Source organism: Pleurodeles waltl, chromosome 4_2 (genome assembly GCF_031143425.1).
Source record: "Pleurodeles waltl isolate 20211129_DDA chromosome 4_2, aPleWal1.hap1.20221129, whole genome shotgun sequence".
Taxonomy (NCBI): domain Eukaryota; kingdom Metazoa; phylum Chordata; class Amphibia; order Caudata; family Salamandridae; genus Pleurodeles; species Pleurodeles waltl.
In genome coordinates, this window is record NC_090443.1 from 450490308 (window position 1) to 450516803 (window position 26496).

The following is a 26496-nucleotide window of genomic DNA, read 5'->3' on the forward strand; positions in this document are numbered from 1 at the left end:
TTTTAATGGTTGTGGGTAATGAATTCCATACTTTGGCTGCTTGAACAGAGAAAGATGTACCACCCATGTTTTTTTCTTGTATGCAAGGTGCCAATCCAGAGCTGAAGTTCCTTTGTTGTATGTCTTTGTTGATTTTATTCCTGATGAAAAGTGGTTGTGTTCCATGTCTTGCATTGCTTTTGATACAGAACAGTTTGAAGGTGGATCTTCTGGCTACCAGTAACCAATAGAGGGCCTTCAAAGCAGGAGAGACATGGGTTTGTAGCATTAGATATAGAAATAGTCTGGTAATAGAGTTCTGAATTTGTTGTAGTCTTTTCCTAGTAGATAAAGATTATCAGCGGTGCAGGCCATTGGTGTAATCCAGTTTAGACAGTAAAAGAGAGATAGTAGTTTGGACATTGTATAGAAATCTGAGGTGGAGGAAGATGTTTTGCAGAGTTTTTATAGTACTGATGCTTGATCTTGCTAACATATCCACTTGGGCATTCATTGATAGCTTGGAGTCCATGGTACTTCCAAGGTTTCACACTTTCTTGGATACTTTAGGAGGTAGTCCCTGATCATCAGGCCTGGATGTTATTTTTCCATTCACCACAAGTGAGTATTTCAGTTTTTGACACATTCAGTTTGTGATGCCTCCATCTCATCCTCTGATCAACGGCTCTGAGGCAATTGAAGATTTATGTGTTTCAAATGTCTTTGGGGATTTCCAGTTCAAGAAGTATTTGTGTGTCACCTGCATAGTTACAGCATGTGAGCTGAAATGTATTGGTAAGCCTTCATATAGATGTTGAAAAGCATGGGCGAGATGATAGAGCCTTGAGGGACCCCTGATTTTGTGAATTATGGTTTGGAAGAGAAAGAGGAAGTAGGGATGACATTTGTTCTGTTGTGAAGGTAGGATTTGATCAGTCGAGAGAACTTCCCTCTAGGCCGGCTTCATAGAATCTTTGGATTAGAGTGTCATGATCCACTTTGTTGAAGGCAGCTGAAAGGTTCAAAAGAAGTAGTGCAGCAACCATGTTCCAGTCTACTGTATTTTTAAGGTCATCCCGTATAGAAATGAGGGCAGACTCTGTATCTCTTAATGGAAGGAATCCTGTTTGGGAGTCAGAAAGTATGGAGTCATCTTCAATGAACTGTGACATTTGGGTAAATGCTGATCTTTCTATAAGTTTGTTCAGGAAAGGTCCATTTGTAATTGGTCTGCAGTTTTTTGGGTCATGTGGGCCCAAATTCTTTAATAATGGCCTTATGTATGTCTTTTTAAGACTTCTCAAAAGATTCCTGTGGTTAAAGAATGATTGATAATTGTTCTGACTGATGAGGCAGAAGACCTAGTTAACAATGTTCTTGAAGATTTGTGGTAGACAAGGTTCAGAAGAGCAACTGGCTCACCTGCTTGCTTTGAGAAGATCCATAAATTCTCTTTCTGATAGTTGTTTGAAGGAATGCAAAGGCTGGGTTAGCCTACCCTTGGAGAGGATTGTTGGAATTGAGTTGGTGCTGATGGTTTTCCTTTGTTTTACACAGGATTCCAACATGTCTGTTTTGGTTGTGTAATGATTTGTCAGTTTGCATATAAAGTCTTGAGAAATAGGATGAGTTCCTTCTGTGCATTTAGGCTTACACAATTCAGTGAGAATTTAATAAAATACTTTATTTGCACATTTAGCATTTTGAATTATGTTTGAATAGTATCTTTTTCAGATTTTCTTATTGTTGACTTGTATATTGTATTACGTTTGTGTAGGTGAAGTTTGTCTTGATTGTTATTTGTTTTGAACCAGGTGTGCTGCAGCTTTCCAATTTGTTGTTTTATGTTTTTTCTCTCTCCCTTCATCGAAGGCATTTGTTTTCTTTTGACCTGTTTTATTGTTCTTAGTAATATTAGCATATCAAAAGCGCCCTGGAGCAACTCATGGAGTTCTCAATAGGAATGCATTGTGTCTAGACATGTGTTGGATTTTAGTTGTTTTTCAAAGTATTCAAAATTGAGTTTGTTCCACGGTCAGTGGTTGCATTTAAAGTGGTCTTAGGTGTGGTGATTTGCGGTGCTTTGTGTTGGTAAGCTACCAGATGGTTGTCTAATCCCATGACTGGAGTAAGCCTTTGAAAGTTAACATGTTTTAGATTTCCAAAAATTGAAGTCTTGAATGTGTACTGTGATGTGTGTGGGTTTGTGGATTATCTGACACATGTTCAGTGTGATAGGCCACTGATGATAGTTCCTGGACAGGGCATAATGGATTTGTCACCAAGGATGCATAGGTTAGAGTGTAGTGTTATAAGGTTTGAAACTGTTTCTAGAATTATGTCTGGGAATGTTGTATTGCTAGGTGGTGGTCTGTAAAGAAGGATTACAGGAGGAAGTGGGTGTAGGGTTGCATCTGGTGATATTGGCCTCACCGTCTTGTATGGAGATGTCCGTTTTGTGAGATTTACTGTTTCCTTGAATATAACAGCCAGTTCACCTCCACTCTTGCCTACGCGATTTTGTGTGAGCATTTTTTAGCCTGGAGAAATGGCTTCATGCAACACTTGAACCAAATCATCTACCAACCATGATTCAGTTATGAAGGGTAAGTTAGGTTGTGTGTCAGCGAGTAGGTTGTAGATGTGGTGCTGAGACATCCTGAACCCTAAGGATATGTAGCTGCCCTAGATTAGAAGATCTTGCTCCAATAGGAACCCTAACCAATCAGAGCCCTAGCCTTAAACCCTAGAGCCAATAGGAGCCCTGGTCCTAACAATCAGTCATAGCCCTAGCCATAGCAACCAATCAAACTTCAAACCATATGCCCAAAAATCTAATTGAAGCCCTAGCCCTAAGAACCAATCAGAACCTAAGCCCTATTGGTCAGTCAGATCCCTAACCCTACCACCCAACCAGAACTCAAGCCCTAGGTCCAAAACAACCCCTAGCCTTAGGAACCAGTCAGGACATGGATGCAACAACTGATAAGAAACCTATTTAAAGAGCATACAACCTTAAACTTAAAGGCCTGTGTAGGTGTGAGGGGGGTTGTCAGGCCTGCTTATATATTGGGGGCCAGTCACTAAAGCACAAACTGGTGTACAGGGGAAGGAAGTGTTCCTGAAGTCAGAATTAGGGGTGGGTGGTAAACGCCTTCATACCAGCGGAGTAAGAGGAGTTTTGCTCACTCCGCACTCCGCTTGGAGTGCAGAGTTCGGCTAAAACTCCACTACCACTGCATGGCAGAATTTACCACCCACCCATTGGTTGACCCTGAGCATCCAGTAATCAGCAGCACCTATAACTGTCCTGAGTGCCAGAGGTTCAGCTCCAGTGGCCCCAGGTAGCCACCAGCAATACCTTGTGCAGCATTTAGGAGAGGTTGTGGTGCCTACTCACAGGCATTTCCTGGATTCCCCAGAGGCTCTGTTTTTGAAGCCATAGCCTCTGGTACATGGTGCTACTGGAGCTAATGCTTTGACTGCTGCTATTGGTGCTGACAGTGCTGCTCCTTGGCCCGTGCATTGTGTTGGTCCAATACAGAATCCTGACTGGACTATCAATGTGACTACACAAGAAAAAGTATGCCTGACGAAGCTCCTGCTGAGCTGCCAGGGACTGTGAAAGGGATCCCCTTACAGAGAAGCACTTGGCTAGACATGCCCACCCGGACATCAAGGCACAGCACAATAACAGTCATATTATAATGATGAGGTTTATACTGGGATGCACATATGCTTTATGAATAGCACCTAGATCTACTCATATCTTTTCCAAAAATGAATGATTGCTCAGATAAAGTTGACAAAATATTATGGTAAAAATGTAGCTTTGAACATATTATTGACTAAGTTCAAATAATAATTTTTGTGATACTAGGACTTTCTCTATAAAAAGTAATAAAATACTTTATGTTCTGATTTAGAAAAGTTGCCGTCTCATGGGCCAAATATTCTGGCCATCTAATGGGTGTGTTTTTTAATGCAGCCTCTCCGCTTTCCTTGGTGGGTCGTGGGTAAGATTAGACTTAAGCCCTGTAGCAGGAGTGATCAAAGAGAGCTGTCAGCCAGCAAATATGGTCAGCTACATACAGCACACATTTTACTTAGGTTTGTTTGCTGTTATTCTTTGCTCCTACATAAGTTTTTTAACCCCTTTGCTGCCTTTTCCCCCCTCAGGTGCCAGGCCTTTTTTTGGGCTATTTGGGGCAGTTCACACTTAGGTCCTCATAACAATTTGTCCACATAAGCTATTCACGCCATATTTGCATCCTTTTTTTCCTAGGTATTCTAGACGTACCCAGAGTTTGTGGGTTCCCCTGGAGGAGACCAAGAAATTAGCCAAAATACAGCAAAACATTTTTTTTTTTTAATAAATGGGGAAAAAAGGGCTGCAAAAGAAGGCTTGTGTTTTTTTCCCGAAAATGGCATCAACAAGGGTTTGCGGTGCTAAAATCACCATCTTCCCCACTTTCAGGAACAGGAACACTTGAATCAGAAAACGAAATTTTTCAACACAATTCTGGCATTTTGTTGGGACATACCCCATTTTTACTATTTTTTGTGCTTTTAGCCTCCTTCCAGTTAGTGACAGAAATTGATGTGAAACCAATGCTGTATACCAGAAAGCCAAACATTTCTGAAAAGTAGACACAATTCTGAATTCAGCAAGGGGTAATTTGTGCAGATCCTACCATGTTTTCCTACAGAACATAACAGCTAAAAGGAAAAAAATATTGAAATAGAGGTGAAAAAAACAGCCATTTCTCTCCACGTTTTACTCTGTAACTTTTTCCTGCGATGTCAGATTTTTGAAAGCAATATGCAGTTACGTCTGCTGGACTCTTCTGGTTGTGGGGGTATATAGGACTTGTAGGTTCATCAAGAACCTAGGTACCCAGAGCCATTAAATGAGCTGCACCTTGCAATGGGTTATCATTCTATACCGGGTATACAGCAACTCATTTGGTGAAATATAAAGAGTGAAAAATAAGTATCAATAAATCGTTTGTATTTCCAAAATGAGCACAAGGTAAGGTGTGGAGAAGCAGTGGTTATTTGCACATCTCTGAATTCTGGGGTCCCCATACTAGCATGTGAATTACAGGGCATTTCTCAAATACCTGTTTTTTTTACACACTGTCTTACATTTGGAAGGAAAAGATATAGAGAAAGACAAGGGTCAATAACACTTGTTCTGCTAATCTGTGTTCCCCCAAGTCTCCCGATACAAATGGTACCTCACTTGTGTGGGTAGGCCTAATGCCCGCGACAGGAAACGCATCATGGACACATCACATTTTTACATTGAAAACTTATGTGTTTTTTGGAAAGTGCCTAGCTGTGGATTTTGATCTCTAGCTCCTCTGGCACCTAGGAAAAGCTACCAAAAAGCGCATTTTTGAAAAATAGACACCTAGGGGAATCCAGGATGTGGTAACTTGTGGGGCTCTCACCAAGTTCTGTTACCCAGAATCCTTTGAAAACCTCAAAATTTGTCCAAAAAAACACTTTTTCCTCAAATGTCAGTGACAGAAAGTTATGGAATCTGAAAGGAGCCACAAATTTCCTTCCACCAAGAGTTCCCCCAAGTCTCCTGATAAAAATGGTATGTCACTTGTATGGGTAGGCCTAGTGCCCGCGACAGGAAATGCCCCAAAACCCAACGTGGACACATCACATTTTCCCAAAGAAAACTGACGTGTTTTTTGGAAAGTGCCTAGCTGTGGATTTTGGCCTCTAGCTCAGCTGGCAGCTAAGGAAACCTACCAAACCTGTGCATTTTTTTAAACTGGACACCTAGGGGAATTCAAGATGGGGTGACTTGTGGGGCTCTCTCCAGGTTCTGTTACCCAGAATCCTTTGCAAACCTCAAAATGTGGCCAAAAAAACACCTTTTCCTCACATTTTGGTGAAAGAAAGTTCTGGAATCTGAGAGGAGCCACAAATTTCCTTCCACCCACTGTTCCCCCAAGTCTCCTGATAAAAATGGTACCTCACTTGTGTGGGTAGGCCTAGAGCCTGCAACAGGAAATGCTCCAAAACACAATGTGGACACATCACATTTTCCCAAAGAAAACAGAGCTGTTTTTTGCAAAGTGCCTAGCTGTGGATTTTGGCCTCTGGCTAAGCCGGCACCTAAGGAAACCTTCCAATCCTGCACATTTTTTAAAACTAGACACCTAGGGGAATCAAAGATGAGGTGATTTGTGGGGCTCTTACCAGGTTCTGTTACCCAGAATCCTTTGCAAATCTCAAAATTTGGCCAAAAAACACTTTTTCCTCACATTTCAGTGACAGAAAGTTCTGGAATCTGAGAGGAGCCACAAATTTCCTTCCACCCAGCATTTCCCCAAGTCTCCCGATAAAAATGGAACCTCACTTTACTATTTCAAGCTTTATTCGGTCAATTAACCATGAAAGCATCACATACATTAAAAGAAAAATTTCAACTCATTTTATAATCTGTACAATGATTAAATAATTTTATAAAAAAAACACATAAATAAATACATACATGTGATATCAGAGTATTCATCTAAAATCCTGCCTGGGCACGCTTCGTGGGTCCTTGATTAAAATGGTGATCACGTATATGCCATGCTGCCACTAAAAACTTGCTGACTGCTAAAATTAATTAATTTGATCTGTGGCTTTTTTAAAACCCTTATTGCTATACTGCAATTTTCCAGCCCCATTTCCCTACAGATTTTTCGAATCCATATTGACTGTGGAAAAAAATATGTTGGGCAAAAAAACATAAAATGTTCAACTGAAAACGGAATCTAGCACATAAACCTTTGCCCTGTAGATCTAGTATAATATCTTAATAGGATTCATACTGCGGAAACCACTTAAAATCAATAAAAAGATTAGATAATCGACCATGAGTTTTACAACAAATATAATTGTTCCATACATTGGACCAGTAAGCTGATTTCAAAGCAGTTTTATGGGATTTCACTAATTTTTGGGGATTCTCCCAATAATCTCCAAACCCCAAGATACAAAACCAATTGGACACATATTTAATCCAAGGAATAATAGCTGCATTTGGTCTCTTTAGCAGGTCAAGCAATGATGCTTTGTATAAATCCAATTCAGGGTGGTCCAAATCCTTGTCCAATATAATAGAGGTCATAGGGAAATTAAATCAGCTACTTGGTTTAGCCCCAACTCAAGAAACATTGGGATCAGTGGTGTACTTCAGGGGCACACTACCAAAGCCCTCGCAAAATTGTTTTCTCCCACAGTTATATTTGTACATACATAGCTTTATTGGTTACTTTCAACCCTAAAAGCAAAACAACCACCGGTAGAAAGATAAAAGATAAGTAAAAATTATGTTAAAAAGGAAATAAGAGGAATAAAAAAAGAACATCCTTTACGGCCTTAAAACACATAAAAACCAACACCTAATCTCCTACTGACTGTCATTTAAATCAATCATGGGGTATTGTTCCAGTCTAGGTGTGTGGTTAAAATTTGATGACTAAAACATTCCATTGTCAGTTTTTCATGTTGTCCTTATTTGGAAGTAAGTTCCGCATCAGCAACTTTCCCCAAGTGATTAGTACGTACATGCCAGGCAGCTGTAATGTACCTACTAACCGCACAGGGCAAGGGGGGGGAACTTTCCCTCATCAGAATTCTTAAGGCAACAATACAATGTCTTACCCCCACATTCCTACACACTGGCCGTAACCACTTTCGACGCGCAATCAAATAGGCAGGACATAAAAACATAAAATGTACAATGGATTCTGGATTAAGGGTACAGCTCGGACATAAATCAGATCTTGTAGTTGCACTCCACTTACTGCCATATGATTTGAGAGGCAGACAACCATATCTGAACTGGATATATAAACTCTTACTTAATGGGTCAAGAATTATATCCATAAAAGATTCAAAAGACGGATACCATTTAAAATCAAAAAATTGTGAGGTCAATCTGCCGTGAGTAAGGCACAGCAGATAGTTTTCCCTGACGTAAGTCCAGTATACCGTTTTCAAATGATTCTTCTGCTCCTTCCTTATACTTTCTGGATGACTCCATAGCTCACTAAGACCCAATTTGTGAAACCATTTAGAGATGTGATTAAACCAGGGAATGGTGAGTACATTAGGTCTATCCAAGATGTCTTGGATAGACTCCTTGTATGTGGATAACTCAGGGGTGGACCAAACACGGACCCAAAAAAGCAGAGGTCGTAGGGCAACTACATCTGTGATGCGTGGAAGGTCAAGGTCCCAGAACAATGGCAGCAGTGGGGTACTGCGAGGGCAGGCCAAAGTAGACCTCACGAAATTATTTTCCCCCACTGCAAGCCTGCCAGTGTTTGAGGACCCCCAAATTTCTGCCCCATAGACCGCAGCACTTTGTGCCTTTGCTCTATAAATTTTAATAATTGGAGTAATCACTCTCTCAGAAGTAGACTTATGAAAACGAAGAATGGCTCCAGATGACTGTACCAGGCGAGCCAAACTTTTGTCGATTTGGGCCCCCCAATGCAGATTGTTGCTAATTCTCACCCCCAAGTAATCTATAGAGTTTACCAAACCTAGGGGCGTTCCATTGTAAAATATTGAATATCTCTTGGTGGGGCCACAACCCAAAGTCATGAGTTTAGTTTTGCTATGGTTAAGTTCCAGACCGTAGTCACCGCAAAACGAACTGAACTTGTCCATGAGTACCTGGAGGCCCATAGGGGTTCTGGAGATCAAGAGAGAATCATCGGCAAATCACTTGTGTGGGTAGGCCTAGTGCTCGTGTCAGGAAATGCCCTAAAACACAACATGGACACATCACATTTTCCTGAAGAAAACAGAGCTGTTTTTTGGAAAGTGCCAAGCTGTGGATTTTAGACTCTAGCTCAGCCGACATCTAGGGAAACCTACCAAACCTGTGCATTTTTTAAAACTAGACACCTAGGGGAATCCAGGATGGGGGACTTGTGGGGCTTACACCAGGTTCTGTTACCCAGAATCCTTTGCAAATCTCAAAATTTGGCCAAACAAAACTACTTTTTCCTCTCATTTCTGTGACAGAAAGTTCTGAAATCTCAGAGGACGACAGCTTCGCTCCGCAAACCTTGCCCTCACCACCGTCCCACACATCCGCAGAACGGCCACCGGCAGCAGATCATTCTCGCATCTCGCCCACAAGACGTGGATCACTCTTCCGACCCACCTGCGTCAGACCAAGGACCTCCTTACCTTCAGGAGACATCTCAAGACTTTGCTGTTCGAGCAGTAGCAGATCCCCCCCCCTCAGCGCCTTGATGCCCTCAAGGGTGAGTAATGCGCTTTACACATTTCCTGATTGATTGATTGATTGATTGAGAGGAGCCACAAATTTCTTCCACCCAGCGTACCCCCAAGTCTCCCGATAAAAATGGTACCTCACTTGTGTGGGTAGGCCTAGTGCCCGTGAAAGGAAATGCCCCAAAACACTATCTGGACACATCAAAATTATCAAATACAAAATTACCTGTTTTTGCGGGTGGCACCTTCGTTTTTGGTCCTGGGCTCAGCAGCCATACAGGGAAACCTACCAAACCCAGACATTTCTGAAAGCTAGACAGCCAAGGGAGTCCAGGGAGGTGTGACTTGCGTAGATCCCCCAGTGTTTTCTTATCCAGAATCCTAAGCAAACCTCAAAATTAGCTAAAAAAAAAACATTTTCACACATTTCTGTGTGGGATCACTGCACCGGGACAAATTTCCTACTACCCAACGTTCCCTCAGTCTCCCGGTAAAAATGATACCTTACTTGTATAGGTGGGCCAAGTGCCTGTGACAGGGAAGAGCCAAAAACATGTTGAAATTGAGGGGGAAACAATGCGGGTCCAAAAGGGCAGTTTAAAACAAAAAAAAATTAGGCTGACAAGTGGGGCAACATTTTTATTGGTATAGATGAGATAATGCTGGGTGGTAGGAATTTTGTGTATTCCTGCAGATTCCGGAAGGTTCCATCACAAAAATGTGGAAAAAATGCGTGATTTCCAGCAAAGTTGGAGGTTTGCAGGCCATTGTGGGTAAGAAAATGGTGCAGGTGCATGTGAAGCACACCACTCTGGACTCACCCAGATGTTTAGTTTTCAGATGTTTCTAGGTCTTGTGGATTGTTCAACATGGCAGCGTCTCAAAGTCCAAAAAGTGCAGCCCTCACCATCACCAGTGGGACGATTTTGAGAGTTAGCCAAGCTCTCATGGCCCAAATGTACAACCAAAGCCCGAAATAATCAAACGTCTTCTTACTTGCCGTGGGATAAGATGTTTTATTGTGAGGGGGAGAGCGGAAAGACTGTTACCCCTTTCAGTTGGGGTGGGGGCTTAACCATGCCCATACTAGTTGGTAGCCACCACACCACTATGTTTTTTTATTTTTTAAATTCCCTGGCATCTAGTAGACTTTCTGCCCCCCCCCGGGTGTGGATCGGGGGTAATTGTCCCATCTGCCCACTGGTGGGCAGAACAACTTTGGCTACATTTATTTGGAGTGGGGGTATGGCCATACCCCCACCCTCTTATTTTGAAAACAAATCTTCCCTTGTCTCTGGTGGGCTTTCTGCCCCCCTTGGGGGCAGATAGGCCTTCCAAAAATAGACCAATCTGCCCCTAAGGGGACCAGATATGGCCAACAGCAATGTTCCCCCCTGGGGAACGACCATTGCCCAACGGGCTGCCCCCCCAAACAAAACACACACATACACACACACACCAATCCCTGGCCTAAGTGGTTTCTGTAGAAATAAACGGCCCTGTAAAAATAAATTTGACCTCCCAGGGGAGCGACCCTTGCCTAAGGAGTTGCTCCCCTCGTGTGAAATGTGGACAAAAAAAAATCCCCGGGGCCTAGTTGTTTCTGCCAACCTTGGAGGCAGATTGGCCTAAGAAAAATAGGCCTATCAGCCTCCAAGTGGGACAGAAATGGCCTAAAATAAATTTGCCCCCCCAAGGGAGCGACCCTTGCCCAAGGGGTCGCTCCCCTTGCGTGAAAGTGACGCAAAAGAAATAAATCCCCGGTGTCTAGTGGTTTCTGCCCTCTTGGGGTCAGATTGGCCTAAGGAAAATAGGCCGATCTGCAACTAAGGGGGGCAGAAATGGCTTAAAATAACTCCCCCCCGAGAGCGACCCTTGCCTAAGGGGTTGCTCCCCGTCTGTAAAACAATAAAAAAATAACCCTGGTGCCTAGTGGTTTCCTTCCCTGGTTGCCCTTGGGGTGCAGAAATGGCCTAAATATAATTTGCCCCGCAAGGGACCGACCCTTGCTTAAGGGGTCGCTCCCCTTTTGTGAAATTGACCTTAAAAAAAAATGATCCCTTACGCCTAGAGGTTTCTGCCTCCCCGGGAGCAGATCGGCCTAATAACAATAGGCTGATCTGCCCCCAGGAGGGGCAGAATAGGCCTTGAAAATAATTGCCCCCCCGGGGAGCGACGCTTGCCCAAGGAGCGGCTCCCCTAATGACAATTTCATTACACAAGAATTATTCCTGGTGTCTAGTGGGCATTTCAGCAGCCGGATCGCTTCACGGTCTGGCTGCTGAAATGCTCTGAGAGACATCAAAGGGAAGAAAATTCCTTTCCTTCCCTTTGAAGCCTCTCAGGCCCCCATCACATGATCGGATTTCTGCACGGGCCGGCGGACTCTGATGAGGTCAACGCGCGATCGCACGCTGACATTATCAGACATTATCAGACGTCACGGGGGGTCGGGCGCTTCCCCCGAGGGTCAGTACTAGGACGTAATAGTTACATCCATAGCACCTTAGCGCTGCAGCCACGGACGTAACCATTACGTCCTTGGTACCCCAGGGGTTAAAGAAGGAGAGTGTAAATAGGTGTAGTCTGTAATAAATAAACTGTAAGAAATAGGTGGGTATGGAGGATGCACACATCCATTTGTGGGCGGGGACTATTTTAGTTCTGTTTTCTTAGTGGCTCCTTCAGTCACAGCCACGCACTGTCGAGCCAACCAAAGCCAGCTGTGGGCTTTGTTCCTGTTTGTTTGAGGTGTCAGACGCGGTACTGTCACTGTGCGTGCTCGCTGAGGCATCTCCATCTACTAAGGTAAGATGAGGCTGGAAAAGGAAAGGGGAGTTATATTTGCTCAGAATATGCATATACTTGTAGTTCCTAAACCCCTCCACAGTACACCGTGCTGGATGCTGCTTTTGGCAGAACTCAGCGGAATCTCCTGGAGTTTTTATGTGACTCTGCAGAACTCTGCTGAGTGAAACTTGGGGAAACACTGTGTAGAAGGAAATGTGTGGCTCCTCTCAGATTCCAGAACTTTCTGTCACCGAAATGTGAGGAAAAAGTGTTTTTTTGGACAAAGTTTGAGGTTTGCAAAGGATTCTGCGTAACAGACCCTGGTGAGAGCTCTACAAGTCACCCTATGTTGGATTCCCCTAGGTGTCTAGTTTTAAAAAATGCACAGATTTGGTACGTTTCTCTAGGTGCCGGCTGAGCTAAAGGCCAAAATTAGGCACTTTGCAAAAAACAGCTTTGTTTTCTTTGGGAAACTGTGATGTATCCACGTTATGTTTTGGGGCATTTCCTGTCACGGGAACTAGGCCTGCCCACACAAGTGAGGTACCATTGTTATCGGGAGACTTGGGGGAACGTTGGGTGGAAGGAAATGTGTGGCTCCTCTCAGATTCCAGAATGTCCAGTCACCGAAATGTGAGGAAAAAGTGATTTGTTTTGCCACATTTTGAGGTTTGCAAAGGATTCTGGGTAACAGAATCTGGTGAGAGCCCCACAAGTCACCCCATCTTGGATTCCCCTAGGTGTCTAGTTTTAAAAAATGCACAGGTTTGGTAGGTTTTCTTAGGTGTCGGCTAAACTGGAGGCCAAAATCCACAGGTAAGCACTTTGCAAAAAACAGCTCTGTTTTCTCTGGGAAAATGTGATGTGTCCATGCTGTGTTTTGGGGCATTTCCTGTCACGGGCAGTCGGTCGACCTACACAAGTGAGGTACCATTTTTATTAGGAGACTTTGGGAAACGCTGGGTGGAAGGAAATTTGTGGCTCCTCTCAGATTCCAGAACTTTCTGTCACCGAAATGTGAGGGAAAAGTGTTTTTTTGGACAAATTTTGAGGTTTGCAAAGGATTCTGGGTAACATAATCTGGTGAGAGCCCCACAAGTCACCCCATCCTGGATTCCCCTAGGTGTGTAGTTTTAAAAAAATGCACAGGTTTGGTAGGTTTCCCTGGGTGCCGGCTGAGCTAGAGGCCAAAATCCAAAGCTAGGCACTCGCAAACAACATGTCTGATTTCAGTGTAAAAATGTGATGTGTCCATGTTGTGTTTCCTGTTGCAGGCACTAGGCCTACCCACATAAGTGAGATACGATTTTTATTTGGAGACGTGGGGGAAAAAAGAATAGAAGAATAAGTGTTATTGCCCCTTGTCTTTCTCAACATTATTTCCTTCCAAATGTAAGACAGTGTGTAAAAAATACATCTATTTGAGAAATGCCCTGTAATTTGCATGCTAATATGGGGGCCCCGGGATTCAGACATGTGCAAATAACCACTGTTTCTCAACACCTTATCTTGTGCCTATTTTGGAAATACAAAGGTTTTCTTGATACCTGTTTTTCACTCTTTATTTTTTAGCAAAATAATTGCTGTATACCCGGTATCAAATGAAAACCCATTGCAAGGTGCAGCTGATTTATTGGCTCTGTGTAGCTAGGGTTCTTAATGAACCTACAAGCCCTATATATCCCCGCAACCAGAAGAGTCCAGCAGATGTAACAGTATACTGCTTGCAAAAATCTGACATCGCAGGAAAAAGTTACAGAGTAAAACGTGGAGAGAAATGGCTGTTTTTTTCACCTCAATTCCAATGTTTTTTTATTTCAGCTGTTATTTTCTGTAGGAAAAGCTTGTAGGATCTACACAAACGACCCTTTGGTGAATTCAGACTTTTGTCTAATTTTCAGAAATGTTTAGCTTCTCAGAATGCAGCATTGGTTTCATATCCATGTCTGTCACTAACTGGAAGGAGGCTGAAAGCGTCAAAAATAGTAAAAATGGGGTATGTCCCAGTAAAATGCCAAAATTGGCGTGCAAAATGTGGTTTTCTGATTCAAGTCTGCCTGTTCCTGAAAGCCTGGAAAGATGGTGATTTTATCACTGCAAACCCTTTGTTGATGCCATTTCAAGCAAGAAAACCACACGCCTTCTTCTGCAGCCATTTTTACCCATTTAAAAAAAAAACTTTCACTGTATTTTGGCTCATTTCTTGGTCTCCTCCTGGGGAACCCACAAACTCTGGGTATCTCTACAATCCCTAGGATGTTGGAAAAGAAGGATGCAAATTTGGCGTGGGTAGCTTATGTGGACAAAACGTCATGAGGGCCTAGGCATGAAATGCCCCAAAAAGCCAAACAAAATGCTTGCCACCTGAGAGGGAAAAGGCCTGGCAGCGAAGGGGTTAAGGAAAACAGGGTGCATTTAAAAAACAAATTGCTTTAATGCAGGTCACCATCTCTGTGACTTTTGGCCATTCCTGATGGGTCACAAATTGCGACATGCCTCATTAATATTGATGAGACATGTCCATTTGGAACCCACTAGGAATCAGTAAATGTGTTTGAGACACATTATACATCGCTGTTTGCAACTTCCTAATTGTGAATCTCAAAGATTCAGATTTTTTTTAGTTTATTCGGTCTAAAATTAGACCATTAAAAAGGATAAAAACAAACCATACATACAAGATAAAACAAGAATCATAACCATCACAAAGGAGAAAAGAGGAGAAAAAAAATATACGATTTAATACACTCCTTGTCCAACAGACCAAATGTTAAATGATACTCCTTAGTTGATACCTCCTAGCTTATTGGATACCATTTACCAAAACAGTTTAAAAGGGAAATGGATAGTATATTATATCTTTTCTGATGTTATAAAAACGGTTCTAATGCAAATTATGCATAAAAAGTGGTTCGTGGTACTTCATAAAATAGTTCGTGCTTGCAATAATTAAAAACCAAACATTAAAAAGGGTACCATAGGGTTAACCTCATTTCTTGAATAAATTATTCATGGGAATTAAATCTTGCCATTTGCAAAGTGCTATATGCTACGATACTATGAGTCAATTAAATGAGAAAACCCAATAAAAAACACAGACAAGAATAAAATCTAATATAATAGGTAAAACAACGCAGATAATCGTATTTAAGTTCCCTAACCGTCTGAAATCCTCGTCCACTAGCTGCTGGACCTCTCTTCAGCCAGTAGACTAGGGTCTAAAATAGTCCTACTACGAATTGTCCATGCTCCTGACAGATATTTGGAAACAGAGCTTACTATCAACGTGGAAGTATCATATTTGCATAATCTGTAGGCACTAGTTTGATCATGCAATAGCAATACCTTGCACAAAGGGATAACCCATTTTCCTCTAGGACATTTATACAAGGGGCAGAAAAATAAAACATGCTCAGGAGTTTCTTTACATAAATGGAAGTTTATGGATTTATCAGACATGGGACTGTTGGTTGACCAACGGGCCGTAAAGCTATTAACTGCTAATGTTCTGTATCTGAGCTGAAGGAATAAGGCTCGGGCACGTGCTGGTATGGGGAGATCCAGGAAATTCTCAGGCCGGGGTTCGTGTTTGACCAGCAGGAACTCTGCTGTCAGCCGCCCTGGCCCTTTACAATGAAATGACTCATCGTAAATTTTTCCCCAATATCGCTCTTTGATCAACAATCTAGCGTTAGCAGGAATCATCTCTGGATTCTCCCAATAATGGGAGAAGCCCAGCTTAACCCAGGCTGATTTCATCTCCCTCAACCAACAAACTTTTTCCCATCCCTGGAAAGGTGGTATAAGGTCTTTGATTGCTGACCTAAAGGGCTCGAGTTCTTCAGTTTTCCATAATCGGACCCAATATAGAAGTGGCCTTAAGCTTGCTGTGTCTTTAATACTATTTATACCCAGGTCTAATCTTAGGGGAATCATCGGCGTGCCCTTCCCAAGCCTAAATATGTGTCTGAAAAAAATGTTTTCTTTGGTTTGGAGGGTATCCAATTGTCTGTATGAACCCCAGAGTTCCCTCCGTACAAGGCAGCAGCACGGATTTGGACTTTATAGATTTCGGAAATAGGGATCAGAGGGGGGCTTACTACGGTATTAACCTTTCATTCTAGCACTCCACCTCTTTGGCTGATAATAAGTGCCCCTTTTCTTTAGGCTGCATCCCAACTTCCCTTGTCTGATAATCTGATTTAAGAAGTCGTAAATGGGACTCTTCGTACATGTGGCCCAAAGTTCTTAAGTAGGTCAGTTGTTTAGTGCCCATCAACAGCACAGGATGTGGTATCATCAAAGATCAAGACATGCTTTCTCATTCTGAGTGACTGTTCAGAGTTGAGTCATTTGAAAACAGCTCTTTGGATATCTAACTATTTAGTGTAACATGGGGATCTGGGTTTTCCATTTGAAGGAATGACACATAAAACAAATGGAAGTGAGTTCAGAACGGAAGAATTGCTGGTATCTTTGGGCCAGATGTACAAAGCATTTTCCAGTCCCAAATTGCCCAAGTCACAGAATCAGGCCATTTGAGTCTGTAAAAATGCTTTTTCTACTGTGAAAAATGTGATTCTGTAACTTGTTTCTGAATCACATTTTGCATTTTTCATTTGGTATTTAGGGTGTCAATGCCAAATACTGAATCATTATGGTATGTCTTACTGTTTTGTGATCCAATTCCGATTGCAAAACAGTAATACTTAAGGCATTTGAAAATGGGAAGTGGTCGCTTAGGGCCACTTCCCCTTTGAGAATGACAAAATAAAATTTAAAGCAGGCAGTGGTGGCACGGCCCACTGCTTACTCTTAAAAAACTAAACTGGAAAGTCTATTTTTTTTTCTTTATCAATGCATCCCATTTTGCTTTATGGAAAATGGTCTGCATTTAAAAAAAGTAGATTGCTTTATTAAAAAGCAGTGACAGGCACGGTGATCTGCTGACATCTGCAGGCTACCCTCCATGTGATTGCTGTGATTCCTTATGTGTCACAAATTGTGATCTACCTCATTAATATGCATTAGTTAGATCTATTTGCAACACATTAGGAATCTCTAATGAAACTTAAATTTCATATATTAGGAATATCGATTTCCTAATTGCGATTTGGAGAGAGTTGCAATAAGGAAATCGGTATTCCTAAAGTTAATACATCTGGCCCTAATCTCTACGAACATAACATGCCCAAATTCTTTCTACTAGTTTTTAGATGTACCTTTGGCAATGGGATTTTATGCTCTTTCATACTAAATAATGACATTAAACAGGTTATACAACTCAGTACATGTACACCGCCTACAGATTCTGTCACACTTGCCCATCTTTTTTATCAGAAAGAAGGGTGTGAGTTTACACAGGAAGCGGTGAAGGGCAGGCTCAATGCAAAGCCTGCCAAAATGATCATTACTTGCAATTGTAAACGTCACTTGAAACGGGGAGAAGAGAGGACGTGAAGAGCTGCCTAAAAGAATAAGACCTTAGCACCCCCCTGGTCACAGAGGGTCAGAGCTTCAGTTGCTTGCTTACAAGATCCAGCAGCCCCTGCTCACACAACATGCGCTTCAAGGAAAGGGAAGTCAAGGATCAGAAGGTGACACTGCAGCAGAAATGAGGCGGGCATTGATTTTGAAATGTATATTAATGCCTGATCTACTAGAGGAAGACTGCCACAGAACGGATTGCCCAGGAAAGAACTGCGGAAGGGATCACACTGTTGATCCAAAAGAGAACAATGAAGACTGTGATCATCTGGATGACGCTCTTCTTTCCATATGGCTATTGGGCTGCAAGAGATCAAGAGGTGTCTGGAGCTGCGGGTCGGTCGCTGACTGTACTTTGTACATACTCAGGACACCTGAGAGGTAACAGTCATTACTGGTGTAAAGGGTATTACCGAGACTTCTGCTCGGTTCTTGTACAGACCACAGGCTCAGAGGAAAAGGTGAAAATGAAGCATTTATCAATTAAAGACTACCACAGCACTCACACATTCACAGTGACCATGAGGGCTCCTACGGAGGATGACTCAGGACCGTACTGGTGTGGGACTGAGAGATTTGATCGGGATGAAATGTCTTTTGTTCAAGTAACAATTTTATCAACTGGTACTAATTTTAAGCAAACCACCAGCTCATCAAACTTAAAAATAGCTACTCCAATATCATTGTCTGCCTCGCCTCCTATCACAGCAACTGTTCTCCCATGGAGTGTACATAAAGAGATAAACTCCACTGTTGTCGCCGTCACAGCATCTGCTCGCTCACAGTCATCACCTGAAGAGAAAGACTCCACTCCTGACACCACCACCACTGCTGCTGGTGACACCCAGGATATTGCAAGTACTCTTTCTGCTCAGATCTATCTCCTGTCCCTGGTACCACCTGCCCTGCTAGGGATGCTTTTAGTAGTAATTGTGATTTCCTGGGTATTATTAAGGAATAAAAAGAATTCCTTCGATGAGGAGGGATCACACAGGGATGTGGGCATGGGTTTGGTTAACATCCATCTGCAGGACATGTTTGAAAACCCGCTCTATGACTCAATAGAGCATGCGACAGCTGAGGATGGACTGCAGTTTATTCAATAACTAAAGGGTTTTCAGCTTCTGTAGTCCCCAAGCCTTACTACGGGGAGGTCCATAGTCTATATTCAGCAGCCAAGGTTCTCATCAAACTCAGCATTAGAGGACAGTCATCTGTGCACCAAGAAACGGACAGAACCAGAGCAGCCCTGCTGGACATTCAGAGCACTCAAACAGGACGGTCTCTACGGCAGGAAAGGTTGTTCACAGGCAAGTGAATATCAATATGGCTAACGCACATTTACAGGACATGTTGGAAGACTCATTCTGTGCAAAGGTGGATATTCCAATAATCGTGAATCAGGCTCCAGTGTACTCAATGATTGAATGCGTCCCAGCTACAGCAACCCTTAACACCACTACGAGGACATCCAGTTCTTGTATTCAGTATTCAATCCTCCCACCAACTCTAAAGCAGGACAGTAGCCAATCTTCATGCTAGGAGAGTTGAAGAAACTGTTCAGTGGTGCGAGTTATACCAGATACTCTGCATTGATGGCACCAAATGAAAGCCTTTCAATGATTAGAACAGACTCTTTGCCATCTATATTCGCCACCAAATCAACATGTTCTGTGATGCCTCGAGGTCCACAGGGCCAATATCTTGTCTGATTATCAAAAGATGGCTGTACAAGAATGGAGACATGTTTAGAATCATGTAAAAAGTATTTGTAATATGAAATCTGCATGCTACACTAGCATCCTACTAACAGCTCATATGACTGAAGCTTAAACTGTAGATATAAAGCATCCATCCCATAGCCTTGGTGGGGCATTTGTAGGGTAAGAACATGGATAAATAGTACTTTGGATAGCACTGCTACCAAGAATGTGGAATGTGACTCTCATTTTAATGGCATGTCATATCTTTATTATCAACACGTTTTTGTTAAAAGTGTCTGACTTTGTTTTTTAAAATGTAAAGTAAATGTTGTTTAGTATATTGCATGTTTTAACATTTCATAATAATTCCTGTTCTTATATATTTAACCTTGCCTTTGGTTTGCTGAATTCACCACTGCCCTTTCTCTCTTACCGAACTAATTTTACCAAGTGATACTCCCCTCTGCCATGTTATACTCGTGACCTGGAAGGTGAGCTAGGACCACCCAAGAAAGTTAAATTAGAGGAGAAGCAGAAGCAGCAAAGACTAAAATAATGCAAAGTAGACTCCATTCATTTTCCTTGAGTTGAACATTTTTTAGTAATGCAGATCATTTGTGAATTGTGGGATATTTTTTCAAAAACCGACACTGCTCCATAGATCTCCCTGATCGGTCAGAAGTGAAAGAAAGGCTACTTTTCTTTCCTTTCTCAGAATGAGATTTCCCCAGGATCCTCAGAGGTGTGTGATGTTTTGCACCATGAGGGCATTTCTGATTTTCCTGCCTGCTACTAGAAACTCCAAAATTTGTGTAGGTCCTATGATATTAAATTTAAAACCATAGTAAATGGGCGAAGGAGCGTAGATACCTTTCCTCTGAAATGTTGCCTTTTCAACACGTGGACTAAAGGAAAAAACAGGTCTGGCCCCCGTGAAAAAATTGTATCGCATTCTTATTCAACACAATCCGTCTAGATCATGTCGTCACGAAAAATATTACCTCAACGATTTTTAAGTCTGTCTGGGGATTAAATAGATGGATAACAATTATGTATTACTATCATTATTAAGTTGTTTCAATGTATCCCATCAAGTAGACTTCTGCTAGTGGCGCTGCGAGCACACGGATGCCAGTGAGCCTGAGTCTGCCTGCCATGTCTGTTCGTTTGTTCAGATTTTTCTTAAGGCGCTAGCATGCCACCTACAGCAACATTCTGACCTGACGAGCCGCACTCATACCCAAGCGCTACAACAAATTGATATTCAGAAAGTCGTAATGTGCAGAATCCTTGCAGGCACTCGTATACCCAAATGCATTTTGGTGCTAGGAATATATGTCAAAAATTATCAAACTTAAACTTCCAAAAACCTATTGGATACAGGCTAAGAGGGCTGTGGACTGTGGACTGCATGCCTGCAAAAAGAAAGAACAGTGTTGTTAATCTATGCAAGACCTGTCAATCCTATAGTAATAAAATTATGCACATTGTCTGTATGTGCCCTGCTTTGTTGGAAGAAAGGCATATACTTTTAAAACCGCATTCCCAGGCACTGGGCATACCTTTCCGCAGACCCGCAGACCCGCAGTAATCGCCTGTCTCTGCAGAACATCTCATCCTGGCAGGGAGGATTGTGACATTTATGCAGGCGTTTGAAAAGGCATTGAACAATATTCTCCATTGTGATTAAAACATTAACCAGGCCTTTATTGATCCAACACCTCTTTCAAAAGGCTCCTGCCTGGTTAAGCACGCCTTAAATATACTGCGACTAGTTTTAAATTCAGACTCTTGATCCGTAAAAGCAAGAGTTGCGGATAATGAATGTATTATGAATTGTGCCTGTGATCTGCAACGCAGTAGTCAGTATTTTATTTGCGTCATGCACTTTGGAGGGTTTAACATCCCTTTAGTGAGGCATGAGACAAGCCTTAAAAGCAAGAGTTGCGTCAAATGGACGTAGTTTGAAATGTGGCTGTGGTTCTAGAGGCAAAAATTCTTATAGCAATTTACTTACTTCATACTTTGTGGTCAGCAACGGTCCAGACACGCATGTTTTATTATGGGCGAGCGCAAAGCGATCCGACCCATGCTGTAATCTGTCTTTGGGCTTTTAACCACGCCCATGTTACATCAGTCACTTTCATTGGTTCGTGGGCTTGCCTTTTAAAATCAGCTTGCTTTCATTTGTGAAAGACATGCATTCGTCATGCCTTTTCCGGTGTTTAGCCCATCTACACAGCAACAGTAAACTACTGAAACCCTTCGAGGCTCGATGTTTTCAGCATGGTTTCTGGACTACTTTATCCTTTTATTTTCCACGCAGCGCTATCGAACTGCGGTTTACATAGTGCAATCATGCTTGTTTTTTCCGTTTTCAATTTCAGCGCAATTGCTCTGCATTTTACATAGCGCGATCGTGCTGTGTTTTTTTTCCTTGTAATTTGTGTGGCAAGAAAAGTCCATTTAGGAGTTTACAACGCTAACAGCTCTAACTCGAGCAAATGCGAGACCTGTTGCATTACAAATGCTTGTATCTTTCTGCTAGGAAGCTGGGCTCCGCTATCTGTTTAAACTGCACAACCCAATTAGTTTTATGAGAACTTACTTTTAATTATATCGCCGGTACAAAATAGTTAATAGACGCATATATTTTAAAAAATTTCATGCAGCCTTCCAGTTGTTCTTTAATGAAGCGGTGCGGCTTCAGACACAACAGTGTTTTCATTTAATCAAGGCCCCATGCTAATTACCTCCATTTGTGTTCAGTACCTACTGCTTGCCATCTGTGTCTCCTTCTGACTGCAGTGGATTTTATGCGGCAGACAAACAGTGTGTTCTAATGCCGACTACCGTATTCCCAAAATAGGGCATTAAGCAGAGGTACCGCTAGGGGGCGATGCGAACGAGTGATACAAGGCTGTCCAGAGCCAATCCAAATGTCAGAAAACGGAAAGGGTTGACTGAGAAAGAAAATTAATTGCACTAAATAGAAAACCGCAAAAAGAGGCAAATCTTTTGTCCATGTAACGCACCTAACCACGAATGACAATCTATAACTTAACACCCATTATATACTGAGAAGGACTTTAATATTAAAAACAAAAAAAATTCAAAATGTATTATTTTCAAAAATGATTTCGCTACAGAAACGCAACGCTGTTTGAAATTTAAAATACAAAGTCAAACAGATGACATTAACATTTTGATTGTACTTTATTGTGCCTCGGCCAACCAAGGAGGAAGATTGTGCCAGCCTCCCTATTCACGTGGTGTAAATGAATATTTTTACTGCACAGGAAATAAGATGCTGGAAAAAAACGCCATTGTAGACCAGTTCAAATAAAAGGTTTTTGATAACTTCAAATGAAACAGAACAGACTATTTGAAAAAAAATATCTAAGTGCATGTGAGATTCTGGGCAGGAGTGTTATTTTTCTCATGTATGCAAAGTTCGCATTGACTTCTTGTGCGGCTACTTTATCCGAATAAGTGAAATGATAATTTTTGTCAATGCTTAATTTGCAAATAAAAATGTGCTGGTGCCCAAAGATCTCCTTTGAAACACGTGGCTGCTACGATTAAATGTGTGAGAACAGAACACTTTGGGACACAGTCACTGACACACTGATTTGCTTAGTGCAAAATGCCATTTATTTAGGACAGGAGTGCATGTTATACATAGCATTAAATATACGGAACTTCAAAACTCTAAACTTTAAAAAAAAAGACCCTTTGAACTTCTCTCCATTCCTCTATTCCCTTCATTCTTTCACTATGCCTCCGTTCACTCATCTTCCACTTCAATTCACCTACACATTACCCTTTTCCTTTCATACCCTGCTTGCTTCGGGCATCCCCCACGCTATCATCCTTCACCTGCTTCTTTCTCCCCCCTGGAAGGGAGGTCAGGCCCGCATCTGACTCTCCACCCTACCCCATCTACTGGCACACAGCACAAACCCGTTAGGTGTTTTGCTGCCCCACCAGCGAACCAACTGCAACATTGCAACCTCATAACGCTTCTTTGAGCCACACCTTTTCACCCAACAAATCCCCCACAATCAAGCGCAGCTCCATCAGATAGTATGCATTACCCAGTTCTGAAAGATATACACCATCGGCCCGAAACAGACCTGCTTCCCCCTCTGCAATGTCTTCATGTTTCAACACTTTAATACCATGTGTCCAGCAAACAAACCCTCATTGCCCTGTTGAGCTTCCTCCAAACCCTTTCAATAGCCCCATGCTTTACCGCCCCTCTCCACTTTCTTCTGGGTACAAACTCCGTGCAGACTACGCAAGTACCATGCATCTTCTGACAAATCAACTCCAGATCCCGTTGTATATGTTGCAGTAAGGTGAGCCCAGAAAGCCTTACCAGATTATTTTCCCCCAGGTGCAATATCAGCAGATCTGGGCAACCCCAGTTTGGCATGATGGATGTTCAAATAGGAAGCAGGTTACCCCACCTCATTCCGCATTTTCCCCACCATGCAACTTTGTTTCGGCAACTCGGAAGTCCCAAAGATCGTCCATAGATCTGCCGCTTGGCATACTTCGCTGCCCAATGTACAAATGAGTGACCCATCATCCAAGTGACCATTTTCCCACTCCTGGGGCCCTCTACGCAATCTGCAAGTAGAATAAATGTCAACAGGATTTGCAAACAAAACACTTGCAATAATCATCATTTGTTTTCCTCCCCCACCAACTCAAGGCCACACATATCACTCGTAGCAGCTGGATCTCCACCTGCCAATCCGTTTGATCTGAGCCCAGTCCCAACCCAACTGTGCAGCCGCAGTAGCTGCGCCTATTCGAAAATAATGTGTCCCATAGCACTGTGCCCTTCTTCCTACACGTCGCAGCGCTGTCCGCAACACCGCCAACAATTGAAAAGCCGTCACCTTCTCACCATTGGCATGCCTAAACACTCCATCTATGCCCATATGCATCTGTGTCTGGAAAGAAAGCCACTTCCTCACTGGACAAGAGGGTGTATTCCCCTCTTTCTTCAACCAAACCCACTTTCCCCGTCTCATCTGGTCAGTTTTGGATTTCCACAGCCATATGCCCATATGTTCCCCGCTCAAACAAACATCAGCCGCTTTCACTCCTACTGCTTTCCCCACTCCCAAAAGCTCCGACATGTGAAAAGCCCCAAAAAACATCCACACCACGCACAGACGAAAACGCCAGCCCATGTGCATCAGAACAACAAACCGGCAACACATGCAACAGCTGCAGCAATAAATCAAACATGATGGGTTCTCTTGCCTCCCTCCCTACAGTCCCCCTGGACCTACCCCACCCTTTCAACATTCTCCCTAGAATATCATCCTTAGCTGGGTCCCAACCAAAAAACAACTTTCCATAAAATGAAACACCTGCCAACTTGCCCCCAATTGTGGCGGGCGACAAACCTCTCCTGATTAAGAACAAAACAAAACGCAGCGTACGAGAATGCAGCACTGACTCATTCTGCACTCAAAAATTCCCTTCAAAATTTTCAAAGCTGTGAAATTCCAACCATGCCAGACGGCAATTTTTTTGGGTGGATTCTGCCAGCGACATCTCTACCAGTTTAATTATCCTCACGCCCCCACTCCCAAATGTCGGCCGGGACCGCCGTCTTGTGCCGATCTGCTGCTGGTGCCAAACTGCGAAAACGGTGCCACTGTGAATGAGACAAGGAATCTGCAATAGCATTATTTACCCCCGGAATGTGCACAACTTTAAATACGACATTAAGTGACAAACATATGAGCATGAAGCATCTCAAGAGGTGCAACACTCTCACATCCTTTGCCCTCTGCCTGTTCACTAGTTCCAACACTGTCATATTGTCCACGTGAAACACCACCGTCCTGTTAGCCAGTTCGCCCCTCCCCCAGACCGTCAAAGACACCAACAGCGGAAAAAACTCCAAAAAGGCAATACTCCTACCTTGTTGCAACCAACGTGCCAGCCACTGTTCCACACACCACCTTCCATCCCAAAAAAGACCAAAACCAGTAGTTCCCGCAGTAGCCGAAAAAAATGTGTACCTGCCGGATCGTATCTTCCTCCCGAAACATCATGAAGACCCCATTAAACTGAGTCAAGAAAGTTTCCCACACTCTGACATCCTCCCATAAACCCATCAACACTCTTATCCTGTGATGTGGAAGGGAAGTGCCTGGCATGGCAAGGCCAAGGCGCCTGCAAAAAGTCCTGCTCCCCTTTACGACCCTGCATGCAAAATTAAGGTAGCCCAACAACTGCTGCGCACTGCGTAATTCAATCTTATGCAATGATTGCACTTAACTAAACAATTCTAAAATCTCTGCAACCTTCCTGAGTGGCAAACGAGCTAAGAGGCTCCCCGTGTCCAGCTCAATTTGCAAAAAAGTCAATACGCAACTTGGCCCCTCACTCTTCTCGGGGGCCAATGGAACACCCATTTCCCCTGCCTATCTCTCAAAGCATGCCAATGCCCATCCACAAGCATTCGAGACATCCTTCCCCACGAACAAAAAATCATCCAGATAATGAGTCACCTCCCGATGTCCGCACACTTTCACAAAAACCCACTACATGAAGGTGCTAAACATCTCAAAAAGTGCACATGAAATGGCGCATCCCATCAGGAGGACTCTGTCCATAAAAATTGCCCCATCCATCTGCATACCCAACAACCCGAAATCCTCTGGGTGAATGGGCAAAGGCCTGAAAGCTGCTTTGATGTCACATTTTGCTAACTGGGACCCTTTTCCACATCCCCGAACAAGCCGGATGACATCGTCAACGGAGGCATAAACCACCGGTGTATATTCAGGAGCAATAAAATCATTTACCAACACATAGGCCAATTGAAAAAGGGGCCCGCAATTCTATCTTCAGCGACTTCCTTTCCCAATTTATCCGCTACCACCTGTGGCATATCCCTGGCAGACCGCAAATTGCCTGCCCAGCTCCTGTGTCTCGGCCCTTGGTAACCTATCTGAAACCCTTCCAGAAAACCCCATTCCAGCTTGTTCGCCAAGTCCCTGTCAGGGTAAATGCGAAGCCATGGCCGCAATACCGCCAGCTTAATTGGCGTAGGCGCCCTTTGGCGCAGGAGCGCCTTGCATCCCTCTGCAGCTAGCCGCTCTCCTCTGTTCAGCTGGGCTATTGAGGGAAAAACATTGTGTGACCGGGTGCTTACTCCCGCATTTAGAGCACTCATGTTTGAATTTGCATGGATGTCTGGAGCAGAAACCTTTATTGAAATTCTAACATGCCCCTG

The 26496-nt window shown here is 43.0% G+C and overlaps 1 protein-coding gene across 1 annotated transcript; it reads left to right on the forward strand.

The window, feature by feature from the left end:
* Positions 1–17774: 17774 nt before the first annotated feature.
* On the forward strand, positions 17775–18629 carry LOC138293892 (CMRF35-like molecule 3). Its single transcript, XM_069233183.1, has one exon. The coding sequence runs from the start codon at positions 17775–17777 to the stop codon at positions 18627–18629; it is 855 nt and encodes a 284-aa protein (XP_069089284.1).
* Positions 18630–26496: the final 7867 nt, after the last annotated feature.

What these genes read in the sequence shown, in the direction of transcription:
- LOC138293892 (XM_069233183.1), top strand. Translation starts at nt 17,775, where the DNA reads ATGAAGACTGTGATCATCTGGATGACGCTCTTCTTTCCATATGGCTAT.